The 23,337-nt window shown below is 38.4% G+C and overlaps 1 protein-coding gene across 1 annotated transcript in view; it reads right to left on the bottom strand.

Annotated features, from left to right (window-relative positions):
* TMEM5 (transmembrane protein 5) overlaps positions 1-22,677 on the bottom strand; it is a 30,077-nt gene extending 7,400 nt beyond the window's left edge. Inside the window, exons 1-4 of the mRNA XM_006886049.1 lie at positions 22,466-22,677; positions 19,966-20,121; positions 7,467-7,569; positions 2,936-3,250 (exon numbers count right to left, since the gene is read on the bottom strand). Of these exons, the coding sequence (XP_006886111.1) occupies positions 2,936-3,250; positions 7,467-7,569; positions 19,966-20,121; positions 22,466-22,634 (743 nt within the window). The 5' untranslated portion in view covers positions 22,635-22,677. The remainder of the gene's footprint in view (positions 1-2,935; positions 3,251-7,466; positions 7,570-19,965; positions 20,122-22,465) is intronic.
* Positions 22,678-23,337: the final 660 nt, after the last annotated feature.

Genomic DNA, 23,337 nt, shown 5'->3' with positions numbered 1-23,337 from the left:
AACATATCTTCCTTGAATGTGTGTGGACAGTATCTTATCACTCACAACATTGTACTTCAAAGATAAAACTTGAAATTTTCTTTTTGATTATGAATGTAATACCCTTTTCGTGTTTTTCATTTCCAGCATAGTATAGCTGATTCAAAGGGGCTAAAGCTAGTTCATCTCATCTCACTACTGCCTAGAATGTTGACATTCACACCTTCTATTTCATTCTTAACAACTTCAAGTTTTGTACATTCCGTTTCAATTGTTAAAGGATGTCTGCCACTATTTTTCTTTAGTTTAACTGACTTCGAATCTGGGCTCTACCTCTAATACTATAACTATCCGTTTTCCTTTACTGTTCATTGGGTTTTCAGAACCCTGCTATTTAAGAAGTGGATGGCTAGTCTTGCTTTTTAGTTTTTCTTAATCTGTAAGCTCTACTAAAGCCTGTTCACCATGGGTGAACTTTGGGGCATTTGAGATACCTGTGTCATAGTTTTCAGCATCACAGCAACCCACATATTACCTCAGTACAGCAAACTTATAAACAAGTGTTGTACTAATTAGAGCAATATATTCCCCAAATACAACAAACTGACAATTTAGTGTTGTACCTCTAAGAGCAAATCAAGCATACAAATATAATACTATCTTACTATTTTATGATGAACATCTGACTGGTAAAGATGTTGTCTGGCAATAACAAAAGCCAAAATGTGAGAGGAACAATTTTTTTTTAATTTACATTCATTTATTGTTGCACTTTTCACCCTGCCCACACCTCCCCCCTAGTTTACTCTTCTCTTTGAAAAGTAAAAGAAAAATTCTTTCATAGGAATAATGGTTTTAATGGTTAAGAATATTGGTCAACTTGCACAGGCCATGATTCTCAGTGGTTTGAGTGTTAGGCAGTAATATAGTCCAGCATTTATTATGTAATGATATAATCAGTCCATTTTTAAATTTGTGTTGTGTTTTAGGAATTCACTACTTTTTCAGAATGTTGATTTTCACATTAAGAATTTGGTTTTTAAAACCCGACCACACTAGTAAGTGAGGAATGGGTATACACGCTCTACTCAAGAGATGGGTTTTCCAGAGATTGTACTTAACAAAATTCTTTTTGTGTGTCCCTATCTCAGGCATAATGAACAGGTGTTAATGATGTACTTCCAGGGGACTATCTCTGTAGTCAAGTAGATACTAGTTTAAGGCCACATTCAGTAGTTCCAGGTGGTGTGCTGAATGGCCATGTGTACAGAAAACATGTCAGTGAGACTTTTTTTTTTGAGACTTTTAAAAAAATTCTCCCATTCAACAAACACTAATTTAGATTATCTCTATATCTGGTACTTTTTTAGGCTCTGGGGATAGAGTAGTGAAAAAGAGACAAAAATTTCTGCCTTCAAGAAGTCTGTATACCTATAAAATAAAAATTTTTATTTAAATTAAAAAAATGCAAGTTTATATACCAGGGGCAATTTCCTCTAAAAGTTAATTAACTGTGCAATAAACCCTTCCCTAAAAAGAAAGACAAAAAACACCATTTTCAATTTATATAAACCAATTATGCTGAGAAACCTTGTTGTATTATAGTTCAGTGCCATGATTTGATAACTACCCATAGAGACCTTATCAACAGATATGAACCTTGCCTGATCCTGCAAGATCCTCACAACTTCCACCATGATCAAGCCCACTGTTACAGTCGTTGTGTCAATCCATGTGTGGAGGGTCTTCTTTTCTTTCATTGACCCTCTACCTTTCAAAGCACGATGTCTGCTTTACCAAGAACTGGTCCCTCTTGACAACATGGCCAAAGTATGGGAGATGACTTCTCATTTTACATACTAGAGTTGTGCAATTTCAACCAGTCTTAGTGGCAGATCTGAGCATATTACAATATACCCAAACCTAAAGGTTCAATGTGCTTTACTTTTAGTATTACTACTTTTAAGGTAAATTTTAAAGGTAGTATTGTCCTCTCTCCCCAACTACAAATGACACAGATTCTGTAAGTGTTTTAAGAAAGCTTATCTGGCTCCACAATCAATACTCTTGGTATCAGCAGCCAGGAAAACAGAAGACAAATTGAATTGGGAAAGTCTGCTCTAAGGGACCTCTCCGGAGTACCGAGGAGCAACAATGTCAGTCTGGAGACTAAGGTGCACCCAATCTAGGCCATACTGTTCACAATTACTTGTTATGCATCGGAGAGCTGGACAATGAGTAGGGATGATAGGAGAAGAATTGATGCCTTTGAGCTATGGTGCTGGGGAAGAGTATTGAATATACCATGGACTACTAGGAGAACAAACAGGTTTGGCCTGTAGATGGTGAAACCAGGTTTCTCCTTGGAGGCAAGTTTCTGAAACTCCATCTGACATATTTTGGACATGTTCTTAAGAGGGATCAGTCCTTGGAGAGGGACATCATGTTTGGAAGGGTGGAGGAACAGTGCAAGAGAGGAAGACACTCGAGGAGATGGATTGATTCAGTGACTGGGGTAATGGGATTAGATGTGTCACAGATAATAAGGTTGGCTCAGCATAGAGTAGGATTTAGAGCTGTTGTACACAGGGTAGCACAGGGTTGTACACAAGGAACTCGATGGCACATAACCACCACAACAATCATCTGCCTTTTTGCTAAGCATTTCTTTAATACACTTGTGATACACCTGAGAATTTAACTGATATTTTCAGGTTTTAAAACAGAAACAAGTATTTTGCTTATCTGTTGCCTTTGTAGAAAGATAAAACACTCTAAAAGCATCATTAATAACACTGAAGCAGGAGACCAAACCGCATTTTTGCCTCAAGGAAAGATTATACTTGTCCTTAATGAAACCAAAAGAATGAAATTGTAAGCAAGTTTAATACATAATCTTCCTGACTTGAAATTCAGGCCTCAGAATCCAGAAAAGTGTGTAATATTTCATACTTACGTTGCTACTCCTAGAGGCCACTGGAAAATATCCACTTCATTAACCCAGGGGCTGTCATATACTATGAAAAGGAGCTCAACAGAACCTCCATTTCTTTTGAGGAACTGGCTTATCCATTCATTATTACAATGTTCATTTCCAAGCAAAACAACTGCAAGATGCTGTAGTTTTTTAGTTTGCACGAGCTTTTCAGCATAGAGTAACCACTGAGTGGCATAAAAGACTTTTGTTTTCTCTCTTCCATTTAAAACGAGTATCACATTGTTCACATCAAAGGAGAAGTACCCTGGGGCTACAGCTGGACCAGTGATGAAGCTATTTAAAAAAGAAAAACACAACAAAGTAAAACAGTCAATTAACATAGCTATTTGGTATCAGAAGTTGCTAGTAATTTAAAATAAAATCTATAGTGAGACTTAATCCATGTTATTTCCAGAAATGTAATTTGCATAAACTTTTCAGAACAAGTCTGGAAGATGGGATGTAACTATAGAATGGGAAGTTTTGGTTATAGACAGATCAATTTGCACGTGGCAATTAAAACTGTGTTAGCTTTTTAAAGGTTTTAAGCACATTCAAAATTAGAAATGGGTAGACAAACATTAGAATATGAAAATAAGGGTACAGTTCAAACCAGAAAGATGTTTACAATTAGTGTCAGTAATCTTCAACATGCTATTACACTCTTCAACTAAATGAAGTGTCTGAATCAAGTGGCATTATAAACATTCTACGAAGTGTTATGTCTCAAAAATTTTATGTTAAATAAAAAAGCAAGCAACACTCAACAAAATATGATAATTACATGTGTATGGAAAAGTATATGGAGATATGCTAGATATACCTGCTAAAGCAGGTATAAATATAAATGTAAAAATTTGTAAGGAAGGATACATAACAAATTGATAGTCACTGTGTCTATGAAGGAAGGAGGAGATAAATAGTACAAGTTTTCAGTTTTATTAGAGATATTTTAATTTGTTTTAAAAGAAAGTTAAACATCTAAAGCAAAGGTGACAGAGAGCAAAAATTTGTTCTGGCTGGTAGGTAAGTGGCAAGCTGTTGAATTAATCTTTGTGTTTTACACTATTTCCAAGTTATCATGATAGAATTAAGGCAGGTTTTATAACACACTTTCACATTATGTGTTGCTTAGAACAAAGAATGGAAATATTTTAAAGCTTTACATATCAAATGTAAAAAATCCTACATAATCTATTTTAAATTTAGTCATACTAGTCCTAGATTCTTTACAATGTGCTAGAGCCTTATCATTTTTAGCACAAATTGGCTGACAGAGAAGAATTTCAAGAAACAACATATGATCGAGATGCAATGGTGATAAAGGAGGAAGTACAGGCTGCTCTGAAGGACTTGGCAAAAAAAATAAGGCCCCAGGCATTGATAGAATACCAATTGACATATTTCAACAAACAGATGCTGCCCTGGACATGCTCACTAGGTTATGCCAAGAAATCTGGAAGACAACTACCTGGCCAACTGACTGGAAGAGATTCATATTTATTTCCATTCCAGAAAAAGTGACCTGACAGACTGTGGAAATTATCTAACCTTATCACTAATACCACAAGCAAGCAAACTCCTGATGAAGATTATCCAAAAATGACTCGAACAGTACATCCACAGAGAACCACTAGCAATACAAGCTGGGTTTAGAAAAGGTCGTGGCTCTAGAGACATTATCGCCAATGTCAGATGGATCTTGGCAGAAGGCAAAGAGGACCAGGAGAATATCCATGTTTCATTGACTATGTAAAGGCATTTGGCTATGTGGAACACAACAAACTGTGGTTAACCCTGAAAAGAAAGGGAATCCCAGAACACCTGATTGTACTCATGTGAAACCTGTACATGGACCAGGAAGTAGTCTTCAGAATAGAGCAAGGAAACACTGCATACTTAGAAAATCAGAAAAGGAGGATGCATCCTGTCTCCATCTATGTACAGAACAGATCATTCAGGAGGCTGGGCTTTATGAGGAAAAATGTGGCATCAGGATTGGAGGAAGACTTATCAACAACCTACATTATGCAGATGACAGAACCTTACTTGCTGAAACTGAGGAAAACCTTAAGTGGTTGCTGCAAAAGGTCAAGGATTGTAGTCTTCAATATGGACTGATGTTCAACATCAAGAAGACAAAGATTTTCACCACTGGGCCAACTGGCAGCACCATGATAGATGGAGAAGAGATTGAGGTTGTTAACAATTACATCTTGCTTGGCTCCACAATCAACACTCTTAATACTCTTGGCACCAGCAGTCAGGAAATCAAAAGATGAACTGTACTGGGAAAATCTGCTGTAGGGATATAACCTTTCTCCATTTTTTTCCCAATCTATATGCTGAACATATAATTTGAGAAGCTGAATTCTACAAAGAAGAATGTGGCATCAGGATCAGAGGAAGCCTTATCAACAGTGTGCATTATTACAATGATACAACTTTACTTGCAGAAAGTTAGGTGGACTTAAAACTCTTGTGTCCAAAAAATGCAACAATGAATGTATGGAAATCCAAAATCTCTGTAAATGTTCATTAAAATTAATTAAGAAAAAACAACAAAACAAGCCAAAACACTTGCATCTAGCCTTAAATAAGGATTACATCTTAACATCATGAAAATAAAAATCTTCACCACTGGGCTGATAAGCACTATCATGATAGATGGAGAAAAGATTGAAATTGTCAATAACGTTTCATCAGTCTGAGTTCCACAATCAACACCCCTGGTGCTAGCTCTCAGTAGATCAGGAGATGTATTGCACTGGGAAATTGTGCAGTCAGGGACCACTCCAAATTTTTAAGAAGCAATTATGTTAATTTAAGGACTAAGTGCGCCTGATTGAAGACACAGTCTTTTTAATCACTTGCTATGCCTCTAATAGCTGGACAATGGATAAGGATGCCAGAAGAATAATCAATGCCTTTGAGTTGTGGTGCTAGAGTAGTGAATACTGAATATTCCATGGACTGAAAAAAAAAAAAGTATCTTTGAGAAAGTGAAGCCAGAGTGCTCCTTGGAGGCAAGGATGGAGAAGCTTTGTCTCACATTCTCTGGGCATGTGATTAATAAGGGCTTCTCTTCAGAAAGGGACATAATTCTTGGAAAGGTGGAGGGGTCAGTAAATGACATGGACCATCAATGAGATGGACTGACACAGTGATGGCAGTAATGGGCTTAAATATGTTGGAGATGATGAGAATGGTACAAGATTGGAAAAAATTTATTTCTGTTGTTCATAGGGTTGCTGTGAGTCATATTCAACTTGACACGTAACAACAATTCAGTAATAATTTAATAAATTTAGATGATGGACAGAACATGAAGCTCTTAAATACTAAAATATTATAATTTTAGTGATGATGATAACAGCTTTGGTATGTGTTCAAATATTATTGATGTTGTTGTTATGTGCCGTTGTTATTGCCCTTCTTTATAAAGTTAGTTTAATATAAACAAAAGAACTGGAGATGTCTCATCCTCTAAGGTTTATGTACATCTGTACTTCTAACAGAGATGAGATATTAATATGCTATCAATAATATTAAGTAAAAAAAGCAAAAAAAACCAGCAGGGAAAATGAGAATGAATCTGACATTAACTACAGCTTTTCTTGATTTCTGTGTAAAAAACTGAAATTTTTTGTCCATAGTTTTTCTTCAATTATATGCATAGTTATATTAAGTATGCACTCATCATTTTATTTCCATGAAGAAAGCAAAATCTTATTGGAAATAATATTTTGCAGGGGGTGTTGACAATTGTCTCAATCTATCCATTTTAAAATCTTCACAAGATATACAGTCATATGTAAAAGATTTTTAAAAAGTAAAAGCTAAAAAAGTTCAGCAATCCATTCTTTAATCACATTTAAAAATAGATTTTTGAGTGTTGTAGAAAATACATGATTTAAGCCATTAAATCATGTTTTTGTTCCCATAATAAGGCATAAATCATATACTGTTGTTTCTATAATATGCCATAAATCACATGATGCCATAACGTATGACTCATAGTGACCCTAAGAACAACAGATCTGAACGCTGCCCTGGCCTGTGCTGCCCTATAGTAGAGCTTAAATAAAATGTCTTAATGAATAAGATCTTCAATAATACAGCAAAATCTTTACTACTTCAATATTATAAGAAGTGAATTTGTCTATTGTACTAGAAAGAACATGAAAATACTTTCAAGTTTATTACATATTATTCCTTTAAAGTATGACAAGTTAAAATGCTCATTAATAATATTAAAAATATGGAACTTTATCATATAAAGATGAGATGGTTATGATTACAAATAAGTATTTTGTAATGTCCATATTTCATAGGAAAATGTTCAAGATAGTTTTAACCACGAATATATATTCATGAGATGTATCTCTGCTTTGTTCATAAGCTGAAATAAAAATACTTCTTATAAATATCTTACTCTTATTTTTCTCTCAGTATTTACATGAAAGATTGTACCTCAGCTTAGCAAAGGTCAATGCTGCATAACTAATACCTGAAGTGGGTTCTTCCTAAAATTGAATTTCCTTCTCTCCACTGAGCAGTCCTGTCAGCGGGATCAAGTAAGCTTTCAAAAATATGCTCCCACAGGTACAAACCTGGTAATGAAAAGCAAAACAAACATTTATTTCTGATACTCAGGTGTGAGATGTGTTTATCTTCTGTCCTTTAAGTCACTTGACGAAAAAAGAATTCTCCCCTGCCCCCATTATCCAGCAATAGCTCAAAATCATCAACATGGCCACTAATATAAATATGGCAAAGTGTACATTTTATTAAAGACAATAACTTTGTTTACTCCAAGAAATTTCTATCACTGGACATAAACTGCCTGCTTTATTCTTAACTGAGATGTATTATAGAATCAGAACTGTTTCTATATTACAGCAAAGTGGGGGACTTCATCATCCAGTGTCAAATATTACCAACAAAGCAAGACCCACTGTTTTTCAGTCAATTCTGAGTCCCGATGAGTAGGTGTTATAGAGCATAAATGGCTTCATTGTTATCTTCGTGACTGTAATCTTTATGGAAGTAGATCACCAGGCTTTTCTTCCATGGTAGGTTCAAAGCATTGATCTTGAAGTTAGTAGTTGAGTATGTAAGAATCATTCATGCCACCCAAACACACCACAATTTTGCTAGTAGGATACCACTTCATCTTCACTTGAACACACATCTTTTGTAGCATAACACCCTTTCCCAACAAATGCCATGATATTTTTCTCTGACAGGAGAGGTCTGAAATTTTAATAATCATATAACCGTAATAAAACTATGAGCGGATAGGAAAAGAATGGCACATAGTGAGATAATCTGGAGATCACAAAACATTTCTGGGATCCTTGTTTTTGTCACAATGAAAGATATGTTCTAATTACATGACTAAGAAATGAATGGACAACATTAAAACAGAATTTTTAAGGTGAAAAAAAAAAGGAAAGATGTGTTCTATGCCATTTCATTATACCACTGTATTAAAGGCACCTAAACGATCATGTTTAAAGTTATGGCACATTGAGTAAAGCAGTTTTCCAAATGTGGTAGGCTGAAGAATAAGTCCTCCAAAGAGTTCTCATCCTACTTCCCAAAATCTATGAGTCTGATACTTTAGAAGGTAGAAGGAACTTTACAGAAGTAATTAAGTTAAGGGTCCTAAGGTGGGAATGTTATCCAGAGGGGGAGGCTAATGCAATCACAAGAAAATGTGACAAGAGAAACTGAGGTCAGAGACATGCAAGGCCATGAGCAAAGGAATGTAGACAGTATTTAAAAAGTAGAAAAGGCAAGAAAACAAATTATCCCTTAGTCTCCTAAAGAATCATATACTAGCCAGCCCATTTTTCACTTCTGACCTTCAGAACTTTAATAACTTCATGTCATTCATTGGGGGTAATTTGTTATAGAAACAAGAAGATTCTGGTACCTGAAAGAGGGTGTTATTGTTGGAATTGGGAAAACTTGTATCATTTAAGAGAATACCTAAATCACCACACCCAGACTATTGTTAGAAATAGGGGATTAGCTTTTCATCTCTCCTTTTCCGCTGACAGCATGCTGTAAGGTCTGGTTTCACCCCTATCTTTCCAGTGTCCTCTCCCAGTCATCCCTTTTCTTTCTTTTTCACTTTCACTCCTTTGCATGGCCGGCCCATTTTTCACTACCCATGCCTTTATCTTATTGCCTTAATAAACGTTTTCATTTGTTAAAAAAAATAAAACCAAAAACAAAAACAGGGAGTTAAATGGAGGCTGGTGAGAATCAAATGAACACCAGGAAGCTGGAAACTGGAGGAAAGCAGACCATTGTTACAAAGTGGCATAACGTATAGCTGAATTGTGTTTCATAGTTTGGCTATGTGAAAAGTCTGCAAATGATAAACTGGATATTTATGTGAAGAGATTTTCATAGTGTTAAAACTACAGTCCAGTTTCTTCTGTGGCTTATAGAAAAATATGACAAGAGATTGTAAAGTAAAATCTAAATAGGCTAAGTACTTCCTAAGTCAAGGACGGGATCTGTTTTACTCAACAGTTCTTACGGAGAGCATGGAGCTGTTCGCTGAAAGGAACAAGCGAACACGGAACATGGTTTAAAATTAGGAAAAGTTGGTGCAACCACCGTGGAAGGCGGTATGGTGCTTTCTCAAAAGGTTGCAAATAGAAATATCATTGGACCCTGCAATTCCACTACTGGGAATATACCCCAAAGAGGCTATAACTGCCACTCAAGCAGATATATGCACACCCATGTTTTTGCGGCTTTGTTCACAATAGCAAGGAGTTGGAAACAACCTAAGCGCCCATCAACAAACAAATGGATGGAGAAGTGGTGGTATATTCACACAATGGAATACTATGCTGCATTGAAAAACAAGGAACTCAAGCAATATTATTCAAAATGAGTGACCCTGGAGGGCATTATGCTGAGTGAAGTATCTCAGTCACAATACTGCATGGCACCACTGTTGTAAAACAGGACTGACATTGGGGTTGGGGGGAGACTGAGAAAGATGGGTTAAATAAAGTATACTGCATTGAATCAGATGAGGGAGAAAACTGTTTAAAAGGGAATGTGATTAGGTATTTTTGTCATGACGGGGGTCCAGAGCGAAGGCTGCATAGTGGAGTGGACCTGGAGTGAGGGTTTGTAAAACAATGAAAAAATTTTTCTTCTACTTTTCCAAGAAAGGGGTTGGGAGGGGAGAAAAATGCAACAATGAATGAATGGAAATAAAAAAAATAGGAAAAGTGTGCGCCATGGATGTATCCTTTCTCCATACCAAGAAAGCCTCAAAAAAGTCAGGATATTTAGTCATAAATTATATTTAATCAAGAAATTAGTTACGTGATATATATAGGTATCATCAATCATATAAGAGAAGTCAGGAAAAGAGGAAGTCTTAACCAGGAAAGATCTGTAGAGCATTTTTCTATCTAATGGAATGAATCTTGTTAACAAACATGGGAAACCAGAATATTCTTGAGAATGATTTAAAAGGAGAAATACTGTTACCTTGGGTGGAAAAGGAGAGAGAGAGAGAGAGGAAAAAAAGAAGGCTGCAAAATTACAAAAGCAACAAGTATGCTGATAAACCTACTCCTTTTTCCATGAAAAAGGAAGAATAGCTTCAAGCACACAGAAGTAAGAGTCCAAAGAGCAGAATCGTTAGTCATTGGGTATTACTTCCAGGCTTTGAAACCAATTTTGAAATGATTTAAGATTGATAGCTCCTTTTCACTTTCATTTTCTCTTTTTGCATGGGAAATAGAAAACTGGTGTTGCAAGTTTTTCCTCATCATTGCATTCTGGGAGCACCTAAGCTGTTTTCTAGTTTCAAAAAACCACAGGAGAGGAATTTTGCCCTGGGGTGGATCATACCTAGATTATCACCTCTTTCTAACTGAGATGACAACATTTGGGATTCTGGGGACACATGAGACGTGAATAAGGAACTCTAGTGGTTTAGCATGTTTGTGCTGATAACAGAAAGGCTGGTGATTCAATTTGATCAGCCACTCTGAAGGAGAAAGATGCGCAGTTTCCTGCTGTTAAGATTTAGACTCAGAAACTTCATGAATTAGTCCTATGAATTGGTCTCAACTCAAAGGCAGTGGACTGTTCCTACTCAAGAACTCTTTTCGTCTTTCTTCAAGGCCACCTGTTAATATACACTCTATCTATAAATTCCCTCCCCCTTTTTCCAACTTGTCAATATGAATTTTTAATTTTGAAAAAAAGTCAGTATATTTGTTATAATCAAGAAAACTAATTCCCGCTCAATTAATATAATTTTACAAAAGGAAAGGGTCTGCCGTTTATTAAACATCTACTTTATGGAAGATGAGGAGCTCTGATGTTGTAGTTCTAGTAAAGTCAAGCTGCAAACCCAGTGGCTATGTGTTTCTGGAAGTTTGAATCCGTCAGCAGTCCCACGGGAGAAAGATGGAGAGGGCAGAATGAGCTGCAAGCAACTTGATGGCAATGAGTCTGAGTTTTATGGAAGATGCTGTTAGGGCTGTACATAAACTATTGTATTTTGTTGGTGGAAAGCATTGTAGCAAATGCTACATTGAAACAATGCAAGGAACAACTGGATAATACAGATCATATATAAATTCAGAGGTTGTGGTGCTAAGGGTTTATGGTTAAAAAAATTTTCCCCCCTCTTTTCCAAAGTCTTATAATTTGTGCACATTCAATTGAAAAAGATAACTTTTTTTCAGGTTCTTTGGTGTCCATATTCAGCATTGAAAAATGTAAAAGATTATCCACAAATAAAATATTAGCATAAACTGGGGAAAAACAATAATGACAACAATCAAACAATTGAAGGTAGTGTACTCTGACAGCTCTGCTTCTGAAGACGTAAGAATTACTGAAAAAAAAAAAAAAATAGAATGGCCTTTTGTAAAAGCCACAATGTTATATCTTGTTATATTACAGCAAGGCCTAAAATAAAGTCCAAAGGGACTGGAGCTTATGCTGTACTCATGAATGAATAAAAGAGTTTATTTCCTCAGTTACTGAAGGTCCAATTTTCCTTTGTTTAGAGTCCAATGTGGAGCAGGTTTTAAAAGGTGTACAGTTAGAGATTCTAACCAACTATTTGATGAATTGTAAAATTTATTTTCTGCTTTCAGAAAATAAATCTGTCCAAAGCAGTAGCAATAGGTTCACATTGGGCCCTGTTACCGTGATACTTTATGTTGAAAAAAACTATTATGTAGCTCTTAGGGATTTTATCTGATATCACACTACAGGATGAAGTTTAGGCTCATAATCAGCATGATAAGGTCTATCGTTCTTTGTGAATTCTGGCAAATGAATTTCAAAAGGCATGCTGCACACTGCCAACATGTTAACAATTTTAAAATCTATAAATATCACCCCAAAACCTAGTTTCTGCAGACTGTGAGCTGAATATCTGGTACCAAATTTAGCTGCTTCTTCCCTTGGTGCTCTAGTGCAAATAATTTTTCATGAGGACCATATTTGTAGCTATAATTCTAGGTTTTCTAAGTCATAGTACCTTACCAACATTACACTTATAAATTACACTTGCTCCATCCAAAGCAATGTTCCTTAAGTTAAAATGGCATTTTGTTTTAAAAACACAGACTGCATTTGTAATTAAAATGTCTCAATGCAACATTACTGTCTGTACCCTTTGAGGTAGCTAAAAAACTTAGCTTCCTACTATGAAGATCGCATCTGTAGAAAGAGGCGGCAGTGTCAGAGGACTCGGTGGCAGCACTGCTGACACAGATGTGAAGGATAAGCTGCTGGGGGATGCCCCCCAGGCTTGGGCTCTGTCTATTGTGCTTTGTTGTTCTGGGTCCGGGCCAAAATGACTTTCTTTGGCACTGAATTTGACTTTGCCATGTGGATAGATGGAAATATGTACTAGGGTGTGTTAGCCTATCCACAAGGGGACTGGCTAGTCTCGCCATTAAATTGAATGGCTCCAGCAGCAGAATTGGAAGAATGCCATCACCAGCAAAGGAGAAGCAGGCATGCAGTGGGTATCCTTCAAGACCAGAGATTCTTGCACCAACTAGACTTACTGTAGCTGCATCAGCTAGATTTAAAGCCAAGGACAAGAGACCTGATTTGAGACAGAGCTGACCTCAAGACTGCTACTTACCATGGAATCATAGCTAAGAGCCTTTGCCCAAGTTTGTTGGAAGGCTGGGAGGAGGGAAGAGCCATAATTGGCAGGAATGAGAGTTTTGTAACACTGGCCTAAAGTTGCAAGGTTCAAGGCTGAGGTGCCAGTGAAAACATTTTGGACTGTATTCTATTAATCTGGATTATTAACCCTTTGACTTCCCCAAAATTGTTCTTTGTGATCTGTGAGCTATTAAGATTGGCTCTGGGATGAGAAAAAAAGAGGCGCAAGAAGCATGGGAGATATGTCTGACAATATGGGAATTAGTTTTGTGTTGTTGATGGGGACAGTTCCCCTTTGTGAAGTTTGTTAGAGATCATGTAAGGCTGATCCCATGTGGCCCTTGTTCTTTTTACAGAGATTTTTACAGAAGAGACCTCTGAGCTGAGGGTATTATATACAATAAAGGAAGATTTTAAGTTGGGCCCTTAAAAAGTGATGTTATTGTTGTTGAGTACTGTCAAGTTGCAACCTATTCATTGCTGATTCTCCGGCAGATTTTCAGAGGCAGTAAACCTCATGGGAGAAGATGGCTCATCTTTCTATCATGGAACAACTGCTCAATTCAAACCATGCATCTTTGGGATGGCAGTATAATTCCTTACAACTAAGCCACCAGAGCTCTAAAAAGTGATAGGATTGATGGGGGGGGAGGGGTTTGTGCAGGGAGAAGGGTGCAACAATGAATGAATGGAATCCCAAAATCTCTGTAGATGTTCATTGAAATGAAAAATAAACAACCTAAATTTAAAAAAAAAAAAATTAAAAAAAAAGTGATAGGATTCACATATGAGAAGAGGAAAAAGTTAATGAAGAGGGAAACACCGACTAAAGACAAAATTACCAAATGTACACAGGTGAAGCTATGATGGGTTGTATAGTAAAAGAGCTGGCAATTTAGCTGACAAATACACAATGCAGTTTGACCGTTGGAGCCACCTATGCAGGGCTGAAAAGAATTAATTTGATCTTGTGCCTGGAGAACAAGGTGACAGAAGTATTTTTCATAAAATTAATCTGACTGTTTTGTCCTCACTGCATTGAGAAGTCTAAAAGCAGAAAACCAATAAGAAAACTAGAAAGGAAGAATAGGGATTTAAAGAAATCAATATTGGAGCCTTTATAATGGAAAAAAAAAAGATAGAACTTGATGGTTGGAAGCCTCATCTGGGCACCTGAAGAGCTTATATTTATATCCAAAGTGAATGCTTCTACCAAACCACATATCAAGCCTGATGCTTTGTTTATTTTTCCTCTCAAGTGTTACTTTGTACTTATCCTTTATTGTATATTGAATGCAGCTCATATAGAGGAATAATTCACTAGACAAATTTCAGTGGGGCTTCCAGACTAAGGCAAAGTAGGAAGAAGGGTATATTTTTTTAAAATCTGGCCATTGAAAACGTTCTAAATAACAGTTGAGTATGGTTGGATATAACTGGAAGATGAGGCCCTGTGGTTGGAAGACTCGTAATACCACTGGAGAAAAATTGCCTCCTCAAAGGAGAATTAAAGTTAAAGTGGCAAATTGTTTGCTGATGTGGCAAAACTCAGAAGCAGAAGAAATAGCTGTGAACACCTGTTAATAAATGGCAAAGTTCAATAGGGCAGCAAACAATAAATGCTGGTGAGATTGTGGAGAGATGGGAACTATTACTCACTGCTGGTGGGAATGTAAAATGGTACAGTCACTATGGAAAGCAGTCTAGTCCTTTCTCAAAAAAGTTGGAAATGGAAATACTACTGACCCAGCACTTCCACTACGAGAACACACCCTAAGAAACTAGAGCTGTGACTCAAATAGATATATGCACACCCATGTTTATTGCTGCATTATTCACAACAGCAAAGACATGCAAGCAACCCAAGTGTGCATCAATAAATGAATAGAGAAACTATGCTACATTCACAATGGAATATTATGCAGCAGTGAAAAACAATGAACTCATAAAACATTACACAATATGGGTGCCTGGAGGATATCATGCTGGGTGAACTAGCTTAGTCACAAAAGGACAAATACTGTATAACACTGCTGTTATAAAATAAGACTGACATGGAGTGTTTGGGGGAAAAAGGAAAAGACTGGACAGATAATGAACACTGTATTCAAACAGATGAGAGGAAGAACTGTCCAAAAGAAATACACGACTAGGCATTATATGTATGACAACAATCTGGAAAGGTGCATTTCAAAGTGGGCTGAAGAAGGTGGAAGGGAGGGGGGAGGGAAGAAAATGTGCAATATTGAGTGAAAAAAAATAATGGAATGTCAAATGTATAGTGTGAATCTAGAAAAAGTAGACGTCATCAAAATTAAAATGGAATGTATAAAAATGAATATTCAAGACACAATGTGCTGAAATGGGTTTTGGTTATAATCAATTGGAAAATTATATGGTCTGCTATACTGGGAATGACAAAGTGAAAAAGTAGCATATTTATCATCAAAAAGAACATTTCAAGAGTTACTCTGAATTACAATGCTGTTAGTGAAAAGACATTAACCATATGCCTATAGGAAAGGACAATTAATAATACCCTTATTAATAACATTTCATGCACACACTACTAATGCCAAAGAGGAAGAAATTAAGGACTTTTATCAACTTTTACAGTCTGAAACTGACTAAATATGCAATCACGATCCATTGATAATTTCTGTTGTTGGAATGTAAAGTTTGAAAATGAAAAACAGTAATAATTGAAAAATACAGCTTTGGTGAGAGACATGATACTGGAGATCACATGATAAAATTCTGTAACTTATTAATTGCAAATGCCTTTTTAAAACAACATAATCAGTAACTATACACACATTTGCCCTTGTTGTTAGCTGCAGTAGAGCCAAATACCTTTGAGTCAATGACTATACACATAGATCTTTCCAAATTGATTATACACGAATTAAACTGACTATATCTGTGGAAAGAAATGACAGAGAATCCTGGTATCACTGGTCAGTTTAAATCTTGGGCTAACTATGTAATAAACTTTGTATCACTCATCTGCAAATTAAAGCTGAAAGAATGAAAACAAATCCAGGAGAGCTAAAGTTGGCCTAATAGAGTGTGGAAATTTCAAGCAAAATCCTGCTGAAGATTATCCAAAAATGACTGGAACAGGACATTGACAGAGAATTACCAGAAGTACAAGCTGGGTTTAGAAGTTGTGGCACTAGAGACATTATCAACAATGTTAGATGGATTTTGAGTGAAAGCAAAGAGTTCCCTAGGAATGTCTATCTTTGTTTCATTGATTATGTAAAGGCATTTGACAGTGTGGATCACAACAAATTGTGGCTAACCTTGACAAAAATGGGGATCTCAGAACACTTGATTGTGCTCATGTGGGACCAGGAAACAGTAGTCAGAACAGAGCAGGGAAACACTGCAGGAAAGAAGTGTGTCAGGGATATGTCCTATTTCCGTATCTTTTCAATCTGTATGTGGAACAGATCATTCAGGAGATTGGACTTTTTGAGGAAGACTGTGGCATCAGGACTGGAGGAAGACTCATTAACAACCTGCGTTATGCAGATGACACAACTTTGCTTGCTGAAACTGAGGAGGGCCTGAAGCATTTGATGCAGAAAGTCAATGACTGGCGTCTTCAATATGGATTGAAACTCAATATGAAGAAGACAAATATTCTCCTCACTGGGCCCACTGGTAGCACCATGATAGATGGTGAAGAGATTGAGTTGTTAAGTTTCACCTTGCTCGGCTCCAGAATCAACATTTTTAGCACTAGCATTGGGGAAGTCTGCTGTCTGGGATCTCTCCAAAGTGTTAAAGAACAATGATGTCAGTCTAGAGATTAAAGTGTGCCTGATCAAGGCCATGGTCTTTCTTTGCAATTATTTGCTATGGTTCAGAAAGCTGGACAATGACTAAGAATGACAGAAGAAGAACTGATGTCTTTGAGTTGTGGTGCTGAAGAACAGTATTGAACATTTTATGAATCACCAGGAGAACAAATAAGTCGGTTTGGAGAGGGTGAAAACAAGTTTCTCTTTGGTGGCTAGGATTTTGAAACTCTGTCTCACATACTTTTGGTACATGGCCAGGAGGGACTGGTCCTTGGAGAAGGACATAATACTTGGAAGAGTGGAGGGACAGTGCAGGAGAGGAAGATCCCAGATGAGATGGATTGACACGGTAACTGGGGTAATGGAACTAGGTGTATCAGTCAGTGAGACTGGTTGAGGATAGGGCAGGGTTCAGAGCTATTGTATACAGGGTCGCTATGAGTTGCAGGAGAATAAATGGCACAAAAAAAAAAATCAATAACAAGGTTTGACCTTGAGTATATTCTGAGTTTATCGACCATTTTAGGAACAATTTTGACATGCTGAATACTGAAGACCAGATGAGTAGTGGGATGACAAGGACACGAAGAAGGCAAACTGTCATTAATAAGACAGGAAAGAGAGTAATAAACCAAAATGAACATCAGAAGAGATTCTGAAACTTGTTCCAGACTGTAGAGTAGCTAAAAAGGAACTGAAGAAATGATGATGTCAAAATAGCTGAATTATAAATGTTGAGTCAAAAAGGAAAATTATACTAGAAAATGTATAAAGATCTGGAATTAAAAAAAAAAAAACTCATAAGAGAAGAATATCAAGCTGAAAGAACAGAAGAAAAAAAGTCAGGACTTGATTTGTAACACTGAAGGATTTTGTGTTGGTTTGACTATACAAAGACATTTAGTCAAATGTGTGGATCACAACAAATTGTTGATAACCTGGAGATGTATGGGAACCTAGAACACTTGATAGTGCTCATGCGAAGCCTGTACTTGGACCAGGAGGCAGTCATCAGAACAGAGGAAGGAAATAATGCATGGTTCAAAATCAGAAAAAGCGTACACCAGGGGAGCATCCTCTCTCTGTATTTTTTCAATCTATATGTGTAACTGATAATGTGGGAGGCAGGACTCTATGAGGAGGAATGTGGCATCAGGATTGGAAGAAGGCTCAGCAACCTACATTATGCAGATGACACAACGCTGTTTGCTGAAACTGGGGAGGGCATGCGGTGTTTGCTGCAGAAAGTCAAGGAATGCAGTATTCTCTATGAATTGAAGCTCAACACTAAGAAAACATTGGGCCAACTGGCAACATGCTGATAGAGAAAAGACTGTGATTGTTAACAATTTCAGCTTGCTTGGGACTACAATCAACACTCTCAGCACCAATAGTCAGGAAATCAAAAGAATTGCACTGGGAAAATCCACTGTCAGGGACTTCTCCAGAGTACTGAAGAAAATGATGTCAGACTAGAGACTAAGATGCACATGATACAAGCCATGGTCCTGGCAATTACTTGCTATATATCAGATAGCTGGACAATGACTAAGGATGATGTTGTTGTTGTTGTTAAGTGCCGTCGAGTCGCAGGCGGCTCATAGCGACCCTGTGAAGGAGAGTCCTCGATGCCTGGGTGCCTTTCATCCTCTCTCCAGGTTCATAGGGTTTCCAGAGGCAGGCTATTATGGAAGTGGATGCCACTCCTCCTTCCAAAGGATGATAGAAGAATTTATTTCTTTGAGTTGTGGTGCTGGAGAAGAATATTGAACATACCATGGACTGCTAAGAGAACAGGAATGTTCAGGAGAGGGTGAAATTAAGCAGCTGTTTGGAGGCAAAGATTTTAAGCTCCATCTGACATACTTTGGGTATGTTGCCAAGGGGACTGGTCCTAGGAGAAGGATATTACGCTTGGAAGGCTGGAGGGACAGTGCAAGGGAGGAAGACCCTGCATGAGATATAATGATTCAGTAACTGAGGTAACGGGGTAGGTGTGTCAGAGACAGCAATATTGGCTCAGGGTAGGGTAGAGTTCAGAGCTATTGTGTGTACTGTCTCTATGAGTTACAGGCACAAAGCAACAACAACAGCAAAAATGTGCTGGACAAACGTGTTCCAGAAAACATGTGTAAATTATTAAAAGGCAAAGATGTCATCTTGAACATTAAGGTGTGCATGACTAAAGTCATAGTGTTTTTAGGTTACAATTCCCTGAAAACACCACCACCAGAGCTCCCTTAGCCATGGCAGTTTTAATTGTCCCAGAGTCACAAGAAAGCTGGACCATAAATAAGGAAGATCAAAGAAGAACTGCTGCCTTTGAATTACAGTGTAAATGGAGAATACTAAATAGAAAATGGGCTGCCTGAAAAATAAGCACACCTGTTTCGGAAGAGTGCACTCAGAGTGTTTCTTAGAAGGAAGGATAGAAGACTGTCTTATATGCTTTGGGCTTGTTATCAGGAGCTAGTGCCTGGAGAAGCACATCATGGTGGAAAAGCAGAGGGTCAGTGAAAAAGAGAAAGGCTCTCAAGGAGATGGATTGCTATGGTGACTGCAGCAGTGGGCCTTGCACAGCGGAGACTAAGGATGGCAGGCAGGATCACATGGTATTTTAAAATGGCACAATCCACAGTGCTATATTTCAAAGTTCACTGTGAAAACGCCACAGTAAAAACCTGTTTTTACCTTTTTTTAATTTTAGTGGTCTGAAACGTGTTTGGTCCTGAAGAGCAGACACTCATACTTGGTCTCAAGTGGCCATAAATACATAATTTCATAAAAAGTCTGTTGACACAGACATTTTAATATCATGAAATAAAGACTCGCTCTGCTGAAAGCCAACAATGCATGTGCACAGGATAAAGGAAACAGTACCAAACAGAAAAGGAACCACAGTATCTCAATTTATGCTCAACTGAACTCAATTAATAAAAAGGAATTTGATTTCTTGTTAATCCGATGTGTATATGTATTTTATGGTAATAAAAATTCTACCCATCAACTTACCAATGGCAGCTTTGCCCCAGATCTGCACATGAAGGTGTGTTTTTCCTTTTGTTGACTTATTTAGTATTTGAAGGCTATTTTTAATCCTGTGCTGTTGCTCGTTTTTCTCATCTATTTCCCATGGATTCCATTCTTCACTTTCCAAAGTAGACTGGTCTGCATTTAAAAAGGAGTAAAAGGTTTATCAGTAAGGAAAAACAAAATCAGCAGAAAAACATGAGCAAACCTATCACTTTGAGTTAATTCTGAATCATGACAATCCCATGTGTTGAAGGTTGCTAGGTTTTCTTCCAAGGTGCTTCTGGGCAGATTGAAATTGCCAAAGTGTAAGGTGGTAGTTAAGCATTTGAGTATTTTCATTACTCAGGGGATCAGTAAGGTTTGACCTAATAAAGTCACTTCAACTAGAAGCTAACCAAATCCCAAAATGAAATCCACTGCTGTCTAGCAGACGCTGACTCTTAACAGTTTTGGTGGCTATACACCTTACGTAGTAGACCCTCATCATCTTTAGCTGGTGGATGCCAAGAGCTGAGATTTCTGTTAGCGTCACACTTTTACCACCAGGGCATAAAAAACACACAAATACATTGCTGCAAAGTCAATTCTGACTCATACTGACTCTCCATCAGGTTTTCCAGGCTCCAGATCTTTATGAGAAGTGACTCCCATCTTTCTCTTGCAAAGCAGCAGATGGATTTGAACTGCTGGTCAACAAGGAATATCATCACTAACATCAGATAGTGGTAAAACTTGAAATGCCTATACCACCAGAGCTCTACCATGAGGTTACTGTTGTTTGAGATTGAGTTAGAACTGACCCACAGCAGACCCTCCAGTGCTTTTTCAAACGCAGTTAAGTTGCTTAGGAGGAGACTGCCCACTTAGGAAGTTCTAATTTGCTTATATAACTTCATTCCGCGTCCCCCCCCCCCCACCAGAATGATAAAGCAATGGCATTTGGATTGGTTTAAATATATCTAATTTTTTAAAATCAGCAACTTAATTTTTAATGACCTTTTACTCTGAGAGAATTTAGGAGTAAGTTAATAAAGACAGGAAAATTATACCCTCCAGAACAAAGCATTTAAAAATAACTGGACTATATGTATCAAGTTTTATGTTAACTTTTGTTAATTTCTTACATTAATTAGTACATACATTAAAAGAACACTCTGTCACCATCAAATTGACTGTGATTTTGATGCCCTCTTGTATGTCAGAGTAGAACTGTGTTCCAAAGGGTTTTCGATGGTTTTATTTTCAGGTAGATTGCCAGGCCCTTTTTCCAAGGTGGCTCTGAGTGCACTTGATTCCTGAACTTCCAAACTTTCATTTGGCAGCTAAGCTTCTTAATATGTTACATTACCCAGGGAACTCACTGTTTACACAGAACCTATATATGATTAGGCATTATTGCCATGACAGGAGTCCAGAACAAAGGCTGCATAAGGAGCAGACTTGGGGGGAGGGATTGTGTAACAATGCAAGAATTTTACTTTTCAAAAGGAAGGCTGCATAGTGGAGTGGACTTGGGGGAGGGATTGTATAACAATGAAAGAATCTTTCTTTTACTTTTCAAAGAGAAGTGCAAACTTGGGGGAGTTTGGGAAAGAGGAAGAAAAGTACAATGAATGAATGGACATCCAAAGTCTCTGTAAACTTTCATTAAAATACTACTACTACTACTACTACTACTACTGCTACTACTACTACTACTACTACTACTACTAGTACTACTACTGCTACTACTACTACTACTACTTAGGGGAGCTCTGGTAGCTTGGTGCTAAGGAACTGCGCTGCCACCCAGTGGTATGCGGTTCAAACCCATGAGCGGCTCTGCAGGAGAAAGATGGTCAATCTTCTCCCATTCGATTTACCGCCCCTGAAAACCTGCTGGACGGTCAACTGATTTGATTCCGACTCTGCAGTAGTCAACAACAACATGCATAAAGGCTTAACCTCCGAATGTAAAGTGTTCACTAGTTTTAGATATTGTTGGACAAAATGCTTAAAAAAAAAAAAAAGGATAAAAGCTTACTTTGATTCCAACACAGATGGAAATGCAAAGGGCCAGAACTCGGAAATAAAAAGCCCTGGTTTATGCAAACTTATAGAAGGATCTTTGTTTCAATGTACTTCTATTTCTTAAACTCAGGTGCGATTTGTAGTATGCTGCATTCCTATTAATCTCTGTAACATTTGGGACAACATCTTGGACCCTTTACACTTGTTTTAAAGGTGTGCGTGGCCATCAGCCTGGGTGGTGAGCGGGGACACCGTGTGAGACTCTTAAAGAGGATCTCCTTTCAACCCAAGCTCAAGGATGGCCTGGAAGAGCCTGGGGGAAGCTCACCCCACGGTCCCGGACAATCTGGAGGCCAGAGTTGGGCCCGCCCCGCCCCACGCAGCTCGGCTCGGCTCGGCTCCGCCCCGGCCCCCAGCCCTGAAGCTTTCAAGCACTCGCCACCATTCAAGAGGGCCACTGTGGTCCTACCTCGGCCACGCCTGTCCCGTGCAGGGGCCGCCCCCTTCCGGAGGCCCCGGGGTGACGCGGCGGGCACCCGACTGCGGCTCCCGAAAAAGACGTGGTAAGCGGCGTAGAGGGAGAAGAGGCAGTACAGGGCGATCAGAAGAGAGCAGAGCCGCTTCCGAGTCAGCCGCATATCAGCTGGGCCCCGAGTCTGCCCCTCGCCTCCATAGAGCGTGGCCGAAGCGAAGCCGCTGCTGAGACTCGAGGTGCTGGTGGCGATCAGAGCAGGCCCAGGCCAGGGCCAGTGGAGACAGGCTCGAGACCTGGCCAGGGACGGCCCCTGTGCTGTTCCTCCGCCCCGTTCTGGATTCTCGCCACGCCTCCGGCTCCTCCCATACCTCAGTTCCGGCTCCTCCCACAGCTCGTTTCCGGTCCCGCCCACTCGCGCAGGCCCATCCCACTCCCCGACTCGCCTCCGCCCACTCCGCCAAGACTCCTCCCACTCCCCTGTCCCAGCTTCGCCCATTTCCTAACAAGGGATCCCCTCACCTCAACTGCAGGCTTCTTGAAAGGCGGGAGATTTGTGTAAGGGATTGGAAGATCGGCTCATTTCCAGGACAAAGCATACTTTTCTGGATTTCCAGTGTACTCTAGTCACCTTTCAAACCTGCTACCATCCGTCTCTCTTGCCGAAATGGTTCGTGGAGATGCTAACATGCAATTTCTGTAAAACACAGACTCCTCAATCTGCCGGGACTTCTGCATTTAAATGCCTCTTTAAAATATTACGTTTTCCTGCTGTAGAAGGAGGGGCAATCTCCTCCTATACCATTCAGATCCAACTTGAAGGCCCCCACACAAAATATAATAAAATAAATTAAAAAAAGGATTACGTT

The sequence above is a fragment of the Elephantulus edwardii genome, unplaced genomic scaffold, assembly GCF_000299155.1.
Source record: "Elephantulus edwardii isolate Elephantulus edwardi_28Jun2011 unplaced genomic scaffold, EleEdw1.0 scaffold00047, whole genome shotgun sequence".
Classification (NCBI taxonomy): Eukaryota; Metazoa; Chordata; class Mammalia; order Macroscelidea; family Macroscelididae; genus Elephantulus; species Elephantulus edwardii.
This window is presented reverse-complemented; position numbering and strand designations above follow the sequence as displayed.